The sequence below is a fragment of the Cibotium barometz genome, chromosome 63, assembly GCF_041138505.1.
Source record: "Cibotium barometz isolate CiBa-2024 chromosome 63, ASM4113850v1, whole genome shotgun sequence".
In the NCBI taxonomy this organism is placed as follows: domain Eukaryota; kingdom Viridiplantae; phylum Streptophyta; class Polypodiopsida; order Cyatheales; family Cibotiaceae; genus Cibotium; species Cibotium barometz.
The window spans coordinates 17,006,984-17,020,511 of NC_141108.1; the positions used below are offsets into that span (position 1 = coordinate 17,006,984).

Here is a 13,528-nt window from a genome sequence, read left to right on the forward strand (position 1 = left end):
ATCTCCCCTCAAAGGCCCTGAAACAACGGGCTCTCCAGGTGAACCATATGGTGAGGCTGCTGAGGAGCTCCCATCGTAGATCCCTCTCCTATGTCCAGCCAGCGGACGAGAAATCCAGTGAAGGAACAAGGCGAGGTTGGCCCCTAATGAATCTGATGGCCTGGCTGTCCTGCTCCGTCTCGTATCCCAGAGCAGGCCCTGACAAAGTCGACCAAGTAGCGGCTCCCCACGTATACATGCCCTCTGGAGAGAGAGGGGCCAAAATGCGCAGCATCCTCAGCCAAATCTGCTGCGCCTATGGGCAGTCCCATAGGCAATGTCTCTGTGTCTCCAATGGGTGGCCGCATCAGACGCAGGCCGACGGAAGGCCACTGTAGACAAGCCAGGTGCCAACTGCAGAGCCCCTGTGGGCAACCAGCCACCGGAAAGTCGAGATCCTGCGTGCCTGTCGGCTAGCCCAGAGCCTGGTCCAAAAATCCTCCAGGAACTCCTATGAGAGTCCCTGTAGAGCCGCCAATGCTCCGATGCAACTAGAGAGACCATCCTCCTCGCAGTCAAAATACGCCTCCCCAACTAAACAGTGTACTGGAAAAAGGTGATCTCTGTGGCCTCGGGGGACGCATAAGGATCATGCCACTCGTACTCGCCAGGGTCCCACTGGAGCCGGGCCAAGGGGCGCGCAGCATATGCCCATATGCGCCAATCAGAGTCCACATCTGCAGGGTCTGGATCAATATGCCACTTTCGAGAAGCGGCGGCCACTACCCGTATCCTCTGAAAGATGCACTCTGCAAACCAAAGGCGACTCCGCCTCCACTCTCTGAAGTCTACCCTCATCCTGTATCTCATAGTAGAGGCATCTACCATCCTCAGTGCAAACTCTGACAGCAATCAGGATCTCCAACTGTGTAAAGGCTCCCATCCACCGTGGGGCCGCTGGCTCGAAAGGCGTGAACCACTCCTCAGTGAGTGCCTCCTGAATGTCATCCCTCATAATCAGCCCCCCTTTGAAGTGACTCAGCCTCTCCTCCAGGAGACTGCAAAAGGCCTGCCAATCTCCAAAACTGCGTGCTGGGCCTGCCGCCAATGGTCCCCAGGCTAGACGAGGCCGAGAACCCAGCATATGACCCTGCTCTGTGCGTACCGCGGGGCTCCAGATGAGCGGCTATCTGGCCCGCTCCTCATCACAAGTGGGAGGTCTCTGAGAAAGCCCTGGTCTCAGCAGCTCCCAAGCTCGCAGGATGCTCAAGGCAAATCTGTCCTCCCATCCTCCACTGAGGCCTGTCCTCCTTATCTCTATGAAGATCCACCGTATCTCTGGTGCCCAAGTGCCCTCTGCTGGGGGAGCTCTAGCCTGCAGCGCTGAAAAAGAAGCTCCTTCCAAGGCTCAGCGCTTGGAAGCAGCCCCCGAACAATAAGCTTCCCCAACAAGGCTCTACTCTAATCAGCTGGATCTATAATGCCCAAGCCCCCCTAGGCCAGCGGAAGAGTAATAACTGCCCAAGCAACCTTAGCTCGGGCCGGCTGACCATCCCGCCCAGACCAAAGAAAGTTCTTGATCAGCCTCTATACTTGACTGATGCAAGAGCTCGAGAAGATCCAGCAAGACGTGATGTACCACATAGTCGCTAAAAGCACCTGATTTGTCACCACCACCCTCCCAGCCAAGGATAGCCGAGCTGTACTCCAATATAAAAGCTTCTTCCGAATGCTCAGAAGAAGCAAGGCGATCGGCTGCTCAGGTGACAAATCAAGTCCAATCTGGCATCCCAAATACCGCAGTGCTGTGCCAGGAGGAATCCATCTAAAACCCGGGTCTGGGCTCCATGCCAGAGCGGGAGCGCTACTAATCCAAAAAGCCACTGTCTTGCGCCAATTGATCAATGCTCCCGAAGCCACACCAAAAACCTGTAGCGACTGCTCTGCCCTCTGTAGATTGGCCTCCTGGCCATGCAGAAACAATCCCGTGTCATCAGCAAACTCACAATCGAGCAGGTCCTCACCCCGGGACTGGGAGCTGGAGTCCTCTCAAACCAACCTCCTCTGCTGTCAGATACATGCTCATAGCCTTTGCAAAGAAGAGAAAAAGGCAACTCAAAACTCGGCCCCCGTCCTCCTGCCATCAACACCTGGCTACGAGCTGTGGAATATAAAGCCGCCACTCCTCGAATCCAGTCTGGCTCAAAACCCAGGCGAAGCATAGTGCCCTCTAGGAAACCCCAATCGACTCTATCGTATGCCTTCTCAAAATCGAGAAGCATCACGACCAAGTCCTCACCGAGAAATCTAGCTCCCTCCCAGAAGGTGAAAATGTTGTCAAGGATACTGCGCTCCTTGACGAATCCTGTTTGGGTAGAATCAACTCCCCAAGGAAGGGCTGGATCCTCAAACTCAAGGCCTTTGCTAGGACCTTGTAGACAGTATTGAGGATCGTAATAGGCCTCCAATGCCAAATATCATCTGACACTCCCTCCCCCTTGGGGATAAGAAAGATCAAGCCCTCTGAAAAGCTCTGTGGCATCACCCCAGTGTCCAAAACATACTGAAAGCCCCTGCGGAGGCCTGGCCCCAAAAGGTCCCAATAGCGCATAAAAAAAACAGGCGTCAATCCGTCCTCCCCACGGCAACTATGGCGCGGAAGGACCCTCAAAGCCTCAACAAGCTCATCCTCTGAAAGGGGCTCACCCAAAACTGTGCGCATACGATCTGTGACCCTCCTCTGCACATGGGCCCACACAGTCTGTCTGAAAGCATCACGTGCCTCCATGGCTGGCTCCGCTGAAAGCAGGTCTCTATAGAACTCAGGGGCAATGGCTCTAATCTCCTCGGGCTCAGTGGCTAATGATCCGTCCTGCCTCCTGAGCTGGCGTACTCCTGCTCGAGCATGGCGGGGTCCGGTGATCTCAAAAAACTCCCCAGTCACTCTATCACCAGAGAGGCCTGGCGATGATAGTAGAACTCATGTCTCTGCTCCTCTGCCTCTCTAACCTCCTGGCGTGCCTGGCTCAGCTGGGACGCCACCCACTCACATGTAGGCAGTTGCTCCTGAAGACGCTGGAGCGAAGCAAGGCTACGTCTCAAGCGACGCTCCCGCTCTCGTGTCTCTCCCAGCCGTGTCAAGGCTGTAGCGTGCAAAAAAGAGCTGAGCTCGATGAGTCCCTGGGCACACTGGCCTGCTGCATCCAGGTCAGAGCTCTGGCTATCATGCCATATCCTCTCAATGTCCTCAGAAAGACTGGGATCTGTAAGTATCCTCTCTGGGATCCTCAATTGCAAGCTGGTCTCCCGTGTCCTCTCCTCAAGGGTCAAAATAACTGGCGCATGGTCTGAAAAAGAGGTGCTAGCGAGAATGCCAACGGAGCCACCACGCTCCCCAAACATGTCGCCCACATAGAAGCGATCAATCCGTGATAGATTAGTCCCTCCCTGCCGGCGATCTGACCGAGAAAAACTAAGACTGTCCTGAGAGCAGTTGAAGTCTGGTATCCTGGGTGAAGAGAAAACTACTCATGGCCTCGACGACAAATAGAAAGAGGTACGGTGCCAAAGGACAGCCCTATCGAACCGAGCGGGAAAGGGGGAATCTGTCGCGCCTCGGGCTCCCTGAATGAGAACCTAGCTGTGAGATGCTGAATAAAGTCCTGAGACTCCACGAATCCACTCCATGGGGAATCCCATCCGATTCATAGTGCCCTCCAAAAAGTTCCAATCCACCCTGTCATAAGCTTTCTCTAAGTCTAGGAGTAGCACAATGAGGTGCTATTGTCGCATCTTGGGCGCCTCCCAAAAGGTAAAGATGTTGTCCAGAATGCTCCAATCTTGAACAAAAACAGTCTGAGTGTCGTGGATCAATTCTAGGAGAGAAGGCTGAAGTCACCTGCTAATGGCCTTGGCCAAAATCTTATAGTCCGCCGTCCCTAGAAGGGTAATGGGTCTCCATTGCCGGATCTCCAATCTATCACCACCCTCCTTGGGAATCAAATGTATCAAGCCCTCTATGAGCCTCTCTAGCATGGCACCTGTGAGCATAACTTCAACCATTGCTTCTAGGGAGCCCTCTCTTTCCATAGCTACTTTGGGTTCTCTACATGAGGTCACCTTCCATATTGATTGAGGTAATCGTACAGAGCGCATTGAGCTTCCCAACTCCTTTTTTTACAGTGCTCCATGCGGTTCTCTGATCCCCCAGAGCGGGCTGCCTTTGCCTCATCCTCATCATGGAGCTCGCCACATAGTCCGAGGTTTGGATAACCTCTCTGCTGAACTTTGCATTTACTCCACCTACCTCCCAGACTACTACTTCGAGCTAGCCCGTGATACCCACAGCCAGAGGGGTCACACTCGACAAAGACCCAGGACACGATTTGGGGTCTCCATACTCAAGTCTCCACTCATGAACAGCTCCTTCACAAAGTAGAGGTGGAGCTCACCCACCTCCGCACATCATCTTCCCACAACACACAGGAGGTGCTTGAGTTGTGTGACCAAGTGCCAGAGCAAAACAAGGAGTTTGTCCCTTAATGAGCCCAAGCAACAGACTTAGGTGCTCTTCGCCAGTCTCTCCCGCCTCTCCAGTCCCTTCTCACTGATTCTCAAACCTCTACATCACCTGGGGTACACAGCTCGTCAATTAGCAGTTTTCCTCTAGCATGATGAGGGCCATAAGTTTTCTCTCATTTTACATACATCTTTCATGATGTATCGACAGTACAGTGCTTATTTTCATTCAGTACAACTTAATCAGTTCACAGTGTTCTTTTTTTAAAATCTTCCTCACCGAGGACGATGAGCACTCTTCTAGTGGTGGGCAACCTGTAGCCACCAAGGGTGCCCACACTAGACTGTCCCGGCCAGAGCATACCGGTGGACCTGAAGCGCACCACCAACGGATACATGAGAGGTGCATGAGTCCTGTAGTCATTGTGTCATTCTATCCTGTGTGTCATCCAACTCACTGTGACCACTGCTGGGTATGCATGGTGTAGTAAGGCATATAACAGTTTCTCAGAAGTAATACAAGTAATGTTTACAGTATTCTTACTTTTAAATCTGTTTAAAGTGTCCATTGCATCGTGAGTTTTGAGGACTCCGGACATACTGTCCAAAGGAGAACCACCATGTAGTGTGCCGGGCAACCAACCCTGCCACAGAGTGGCTTCATACATTAGGGGAATCCTTTAAATCATGGCAGCCTGTTTAAAAGCTCCAGGCCAAATCAAAGGGGATTCCCCACATAGATCTATACGCAATAATAAGTTTTTGTTTCTCTGGTGTCTTCTCCTTCACATCCTCATCAGCAAGAGGAAAAAGTTGTCCACACATCCCAAATCTTGCCAAGGATCAACTCTGAACTTTTACGATATGGCAGTTAAGTCCATCTAAGAAGACACTTGAGAACATAGTTATCAAAACTTGATGTTGCCAAGGGTCCTGACTTGAGGAACCCCATTGCGTCCCAACTTGCCAAATAACCGTTTCCAACACCATTGATGTAAAGCAGGGTTTTGGCAAGGAACACAATGGTCAAAGTGCCACATCAAATTAACCTTGGTCTTGGTGGGAAAATAATGTCCTACCTAAATGTCAGTAACGAGATTATGAGTGCTGCCATTAAACGCAGCTGTGCCATTGACATTGTGGTGCCTGTTCTTTCTGATACTCCAACCTCGTGCATTCATTGACTCAATCTTGCTTGCACCTGTGTGGCTGTCTATGGAACACAACTAACCCTATGATGTTGCATGATGATATGGCATTGATATCAGAGTTCAAAACGTTATGAGGGTTGCCAAATTCATTTCATTGGCATGTATTGAGAACTATAGGATGATTGCTTCACTAACAAGTGAAGATAGTAAAGCAAGCTTCAACTTTAAAGGCCAGTGCGATATTTGGGATGCCCTTACAAACTTCTCCACTCATTGACAGGGAGGTGAATGATATCTTCAGTACACTAACATGTGAAGATAGTAAAGCATGCCTCAACTATTTAAAGGCCGATTCAGCTTGGCCTTGGGAATATAATCTCCTACCTAAAGTGCAGTCGTGCCCTTCACATTGTGGTTCCCCTTCTTCCTTGCACTCCAACCATGTGCATTCATCAACTCAATCCTGTTCATGCCTGTGTAGCTCTCTAAGGAACACAACTTACCCTATGATGTGGCATGATGACATGGCACTGCTACTCATTTTTGTTCTGATTTTTTAGAGTTCAAAACGTACACAAAGGGTTTCCGTATCACTTTTTGTTGGGATGTATTGACAACAATATGATGATTGCTTAATACACTAACAGGTGAAGATAATAAAGTATGCCTCAACTTTAAAGGTCAGTGCAAGATTTGGGAGGCCCCTACAAACTTCTCCACTTCTTGACATGGAAGTGGATGGTATCTTTGCTACACTACACTAACACGCGAAGATAGTAAAGCATGCCTCAACTTTAAAATTCAATGAGTTGGCCTTGGGAAAATAAAACCCTATCTAGGTGTCAATAAAGAGATTGTGAATGCTGCTGTTTACGTGCACTTGCCCAAGTCCATGCCTTATAAGATGTTATCCCCTCCAGCAAGGCATTATGACCATTATCCTTTGTTTGCAAACTCTCAACAACCACATTTCTATTTACAAACGAGGCCAAATGGGGCTCATTGAATTGATCCTAGCATTGTCCCCTTCTATTTGTAGATTTGTTCCTTCTTAATTTTGCCTGATTCTACTCTTTGCTTTTGCCTCTCTTTTTTTGACCCTTTTCTATGTCTTCTTTGTTGCTTCCCTTTGTTCCACGCTCTTCCCATCTTTGATTGCCTCTTGCTGTCTTTCTCTTTCTCTCTTTATTTCTATTGTCTTTTTCTCTTTGTCTACGAAATGCAAATAACCCTATAACATGGCACGATAGCAAGGCACTGTTATCCATTTTTGTTTTTGTTTTTTTTTTTGTTCGAAAAGTTTTGGAGGTGGTGGTATTCATTTGTGAATTGGGATGTTGTGACAACTATAGGATGATTGCTTCAATATACTAACAGTTGAAGTTAGTAAAGCATTCCTCAACTTTAAAGGCCAAATTAATCATATGCTCAAAGCCAAATTAGTTAAGATTCAATGCACTCATATTGTTTTTTTCTTGAAATCATCTCTTACGCCCAAGGCATTCTCTCTGCAATCAAAGAGAAAGATGACAATATTTCCACATGCTTGATACTTGTGTTTCCTCATAACAACATGACTTCCGAGTTTAACAAAAGAATAAGACCTTTATAGGTATCCTTGCCAAAAGCCATGAAATAAGAAAGTCAAATAACTTAGTGTTGTTCTCCTTGTCAATCCACGAGTCCTCAAAAACTGCAACACTTCCAATAACGGCAACTTTTCCAGTCTCTTTTCCTCCTTGCCAAATTGCTCCTGCTCATGTAAAGAAAATATTTTTTGATGTTTTCACAATCAAATATCAAAGTACTCTTAGAAAGCTTCAAATAATTCATAGTGTGACATAAGACTTCACTAATGCGCCAATGAGGTGATAGCTCAAGTGGTGAAGGTATTTGCCTAGGACCAAGAGGTCGTGGGTTCAAAACCCCCCTTGGTGCTTCCTCAGTGGCATCGCCTACAGGCGGATAATTAAGCACCGGCACCTACGGGCGGTAAAAAATCAGTGATTACGGGATGATCTTATGCCTAAGGCCAGTCGAAAAAAAAAATCAAGCAGTAGTAGTTCACTAATGCACATCGATTTGAAATATTCAAGCAGTAGTAGTTCACTAAAATCCCTCCAAGATCCTATAGAATTTTCTAGCCCATTGTCTTATTTGGACTGTTGCATTTTATCAAAAGTGATCTAGCCAGTCCACATGTTGGCTGTCTAAAATTCTGTTCCTGGATGAAAAGTACCAATCTGACAAGGCTGGTGCTAACTCTCTCACATGGCTTCCATTAGCGCAAGGGTCTGTATTTCTGAAGGCAGATCATGGTGTTTTGAGGGCACATCATAGGATGTTTTGTTGAATAGGAATAAGAGTTTTGTATGAATAGGAATAGTTATAGGAAGTGCTGCATGAAAATCCTTTGCCAGTAGCATTGAAATCTTCTTAGTTTGAATGCTTGTAGTTGTGCTCGTTAAATATAAAGAAAAAAAAAATAGTGATGTTTTGTATGAATTGGCATGGTTATAGGATGTGCTGCAAGAAAATCCTTTGCCAGTAGCATTGAAATCTTCTTAGTTTGAATGCTTGTAGTTGTACTCATTAAATATAAAGAACAAAGAAATAGTTTTGTGATAAAGGATGAAATGTACCTATGGGTTGACGAACAGGGTGTGCCATCAAGCCAGATGATAAAATTGCAGCAGCCGGTTTTTGCAATGTCAATGTGGCTCCATAAGGATAGACAATGTTGAAATTTTCATCAAATGATGTTAAAGTGTCTCGGAAATTCAATGATCCAATTCCTTTCCTGTACAAAATTAGACACAGCCCCAAAAGCTCTAAGTTGCACATGCATAGACATTTGAGTCACCACTCACTCTATTGTGCTACACAAAAGATCTAGTAGATGGATGGATGGAGGTAATTGCCTTCAATACAGCCTAGAGTATGCCTTAGTAGACCACGAAATCAAATGAACATTCCGCTCATAAACAGAACACAGATATATATTAAGCAACATTCTTCCATCAAAAGGCTTCCTTCAAAAGGTTTGAGCTTTGATTTGGCAGACCATTGTCCCAGGCTATGAAGACTAAGGTATGCCACATCAAAGCCCCTTCATTTGGTCTCTATATGGAGATTCACACTTACAGACCAACCGGATTTTAAGCCAGCTCTCTAAGACTGGAAAGGTGGATACTAAAGAACTTTACCTGTTCAGACGTCTTTTCTACCTGTAAAGCCTCACTACATTTCTTACAAAATGATGAAAACTAACAGGTCATCATAACCACCCATAGAGCATAGAGCCCCATCACTACTTTTCCTCAGATCATGGTAGACAACAGAAAGAAGACTTGAAAAGAATCTGCTTGCAAAAGGTCAATAACCCTAGTACAATTCAAAATAGCATATAAGTATCTGAGAAATTGGGAAGACTTCACCTGTTACTTGACCACACACGAAGGTGAGGATTGATGCACACTCAAGTTACCCAGACCATACATTATCACATTCCTGACTGGCTCCACCTGCTGTTATTGTTTTTATAAAGAGACTTACATATCCTTCAGTTGTACACTGTTATCCGTAAAAGAAGAGCCCACTTGCGCTTTGAATGGTCTCGTGCCTATCAAAAGCGAGGGCATTAACAAGCAAACTATTTCTTCCACATTGCACTGGCGTGGTAACATAAAGTCATACTAGTAGAATATAATTAGAACATTTTCCAGCCTCTATGCCATGTAAGAATGTGACAAAAGGGAATGAGCTGCATGACCAGTGTGTCCACCAAATTTTACAAGGCCGTGATACTCATTTGGAAGCCTTGAAAAGAATCCAAGAGTTGATTTTTGGAGAGAGCCCATGTAACAAAATATAACAAGCGATCCATAATAGCAATGACACGTCTCTCAACAACTATCATATGGTTTCCTTATTGTCACACTCCAAGCAAAAGACCAGCAGTCCGAGAATCTTTATTCAAAATGCACACTTCCCATTGATCTGGCCTGCATGATGAAGAGAAACAAAAAAGGGAAGAGGGGGGAAGATATGCAGTGGTGAAGGAAGCTTGGAGAGATCAGAGAAGAAAACACTATTGGAAGAAGCTGGCAGAGGTTGGAGGAGGATTAGGTAGAGGGAGTTGGTGCAGGGCAGGGAAATGAGAATAGCCGAGGCAGGGGCAGGGGGCAGCTGAGGAGGAAGCAGCAAGTGGAGGCGACGCTAGAGGCAGGGTCTGGGTGGAAGGAGATGATAGCAGCAAAAGAGTTGAAGGAGAAGCAGCTCAAGGCAAGATGGGTTGTCTCTATCGTCACCTTCACAAATAGTTTCCTAACGTCCATCTCAGCACTCCATAACGTCAAAATTAAAGGGATGGCTGTTGCTTGCATTATACTGTTTGAGCGCCTTCTTCTTTGGGAGGTTCTAATGTTGATTTTGGGTCTGCTGCACGATGTCCATCTTCTACTACTCCCGGAGGTTCTACTGTTGCTTTTGTGTCTGCTGCAAGATGTCCATCTTCTACTACTACTGCTGCTGCATAGACATAGATTTCATCTTTGTCTTGCAAACTTGTGTGTAGTGAAGCCATTTTCTGCTAATTTGTTCGGCATGATTATTAGAGAGACATTGCTTAAGGCTGAAACTCATGTGTGAGCTTCTGGAGTTATCATTCTTGCTTGCGCAGGGCTTCTTTAGTATCAACAAATTGGATATCTTTGTTCTCTTCTACTTCAAGTTGGGTTGATTTTGATTGCTTCCAATCTTCACTTTGCACTCCTGTTTTGTGCTGAAGGTCTTGGCGTGTGTTGATGCAGCAAGCCCATCCAGGGGGCCGTCTGAAGTAGATCAGACCAATAGTGATGGTGAAGAGCATCATGGTGGCTCCATGAAGTTACTGTAGTAGGGAGCGGTGAAGGAGTCATGATTTGCACTTATTGATGGGCTAGCTAGAGAATCGTAATACCATCAAATTGTTCTTAATTTAGGCATGTACATTGAAAATGCAGTGGGGCAAGGTATTGGGGATTTATGCCCAAGAATGGGGTAGCTGCAGGTCTTAAAGGCGCGTTTTTACTAAGGTTTAATACTGTTTTTATACTAAACATGAGGAGGCTGCTTGCCTAGGCTTTTTCCCTGGATTGAGCTAGAATTAAGCTGGTATTTAGAGCTTTGTGATACTCTTGAAGAAGCTCAAAAATGAGTTGGCATGGTAGGCGTTTGAAGTTGAGGTAGATGGCTTGAAAGGGGTGACAAGAATCTTTCAAGATCAGCTAGTGCTAGGCAAAAGAACCTGGATTGTCTTGCTGGCAAAGGTTGCTGTGCTTGGCTGGGACATGCAAGCATGGCATGCAAAGATACTGCTAGAGAAAAAAAAGTATGCATTGCATGTAATGAAGGTATCTGTCATTTTCATTGTATATGCGGATTCTTACATAGCCAATTTCTAAGTCACCTCTGATGTTGTGATGGATTGTAGGTGTATGTAACAGTGCCAAGTTCAACCTAACACAATATTAAAACTCCAAGCCGCAACATCAACTTTGATGTTTCAAAGATTCAAAAGCTACAATATAGAATAGCTAGCCAATTCGAACCATGCACAACGTAAGTCTGACGTACTGTCTTATGTGGTGCTGAAAAAAACCCCATTCGCTGAACTGTCAACACTGTGTTTCTTTAAATGGGGGAAGGGCACATTCCCTGATGTTTATAAATTTAAGGGGAGACTTGTGCCAGCTCTCCCTGCCAGTATTGTCTTTTTTTTTCAACACACATGAAAGCGAGCACTTAACTTTTGTTTGTTGATAATACTTCATAATAGTTAACAATATTCTCAACATATATCTTCTTTTTGTGCGTCAGGGAGCGTTCTCCGTCATCATGCAATCAAAACGAATGACCGTTACCACTTTCGTGTACATTGCCTAACAAGCATCCACAACATTTTTGACAGGTGCAACTTGAAACAATGTTCAATCAAAATTATCAACTACTTTAAATCAGTGAGTGTACCATAGCATGCATAGTATCTTTTCAAATTAACGTGTTCAGTTACGTCAGAGGACTCAACGAATCTCTGATCACATTTCAGTATTCACATAAAATTGCATATATGCTTGCGTATTGATATAGGCTTGGAACAATTTGTTTCAATGTTGCACTTGAGTTTTAAATGTTCACAGCTATGGGGATGGGCTCTTGGATACACAAAGAGTGGTAATAGCCAGCACACTTCGGTGCCCATACATCCGCATATCCATGCATTCTAGTTGAACTTAGCTTACTATAACAAATTCAAGACTGGATTTATGTAAAATAAGAGTGTCTTTCCTTGCACGTATAGAATAAAACTATAAGCCATGTTGCCAAATTAATAGACTTGAAAACATAAGAAAGTTAAAAGAAGAGAGGGAGAGAAGAGCAAAAGAAAACACAAAGCATAAAGGTTTGTTCCTAAGGACTAACCTGTATAGGTTTGGAGAGTCCCGATTTGCGGAATCTGTTGCAATGATCTCACTCCTTGCAAACTGAAGAAAAGAAATTGATGATTAGATTTAATTGCATTAATTCAATTTCTTGGCCTGCCTTTGTAAAAGGCACGACGACGTATCATACACATTTTTTGCCTAGCGGCCATCAGAAAATATTAGGTGGAAATCTCTCACTACTTTTTCATTTTGTTGGGATGACAGAGGATACCCCATTAAGGTACACCGATTTGTCTCATAGGCCGAGTTCGGTCTTTTGGAAGACGTTAATAAAATCTTTCTTTCTTTCTTTCTTTCTCTCTCTCTCTCTCCTAGGACGGCCGCACCAGAGGACAGGATATGCCAGCTCTGTCACACAGAGCCCGAGACAGAGGATCACTACATATGCCGATGCCCTGTATACTATGAGATTCGGGGGAGGTTCCAATGCCTCTTCCGAGCTGGGTTCGGCCCACTTTCCAAGATCATGGACTTCCCGGATCAGAGATGCCTGGGACTTTTTCTTCTAGAGCTCCGTAGACACAGGACAGGGAGACCTTAGTGAGATCCAAATCAGTTGTACTTGCTCGAGGACCAGCACAGAGAGCTCTCACCGACTTCTTCCATACCAGCACTCCGAGGGCCGTTCCACCCATCATACCTAGACCACAGGCTAGTGCAGAAGCTCGGCCGAGAGGTATGACACTCAATAGAGCCACTGAGTTATGCAGAGCTCGACGCCCCAGACCCCATGGCCCTTGCCCACGGCCACGCCACCACAGGAGGATCCGGGCCATCATCTCCCATCATCGCAGGACCTTCTCGCGCCAGCTCAGTTTTACCACCTTGAGCACCATATCACAGTGGCCCATGAGGGATGTATTAGGGTGATATGAGAGCTCTCTGCTCATGTACCTACATCAGATTTTATAGTTCTAGATTTTGTTATCTTTCTTTATTACTATTTTGTACCCAAGATGATGTACCTCGTGGATATGATGTAACCTTTTGGTCTCGTAGGTCATTTTGGCCTTTCGAAGACGTTAATACAGCTTTCTCTCTCTCTCTCTCTCTCTCTCTCTCTCTCTCTCTCTCTCTCTCTCTCTCTCTATTGTTGCTTTGTGGATTTTCGCAAGGCATTTGACACAGTACCACGAGAGAGGCTCTTTCAGCGCCTGCAGTCTCTTGGCATACCAGCAGATATGACATGGGGCATCTATGCATTATATGAGCAGGTTTTTGGGCGAGTCAGATGTCCAGGAGGTATGTCCGAGACTATTGCTAGCACCATTGGTGTGAAGCAAGGATGCCCACTTTCCCCCACGCTATTTGGGTTATACATTGATGAGGTGGCTGACTTCATTACACGGGGAGGCGGAGATGGAGTTGATTTAGCAGGTACCTCAGTACATATTA

The 13,528-nt window shown here is 45.8% G+C and overlaps 1 protein-coding gene across 6 annotated transcripts in view; it reads right to left on the reverse strand.

The window, feature by feature from the left end:
• LOC147603776 (uncharacterized) overlaps positions 1-13,528 on the reverse strand; it is a 78,915-nt gene that overhangs the window by 16,223 nt on the left and 49,164 nt on the right. For all 6 annotated transcript variants that reach the window (XM_086796406.1, XM_086796404.1, XM_086796409.1 and 3 more), the window contains 3 exons: positions 12,111-12,172; positions 8,291-8,448; positions 7,253-7,401 (listed from right to left, as the gene is read on the reverse strand). In XM_086796406.1, coding sequence (XP_086652532.1) covers positions 7,253-7,401; positions 8,291-8,448; positions 12,111-12,172 — 369 coding nt within the window. The remainder of the gene's footprint in view (positions 1-7,252; positions 7,402-8,290; positions 8,449-12,110; positions 12,173-13,528) is intronic.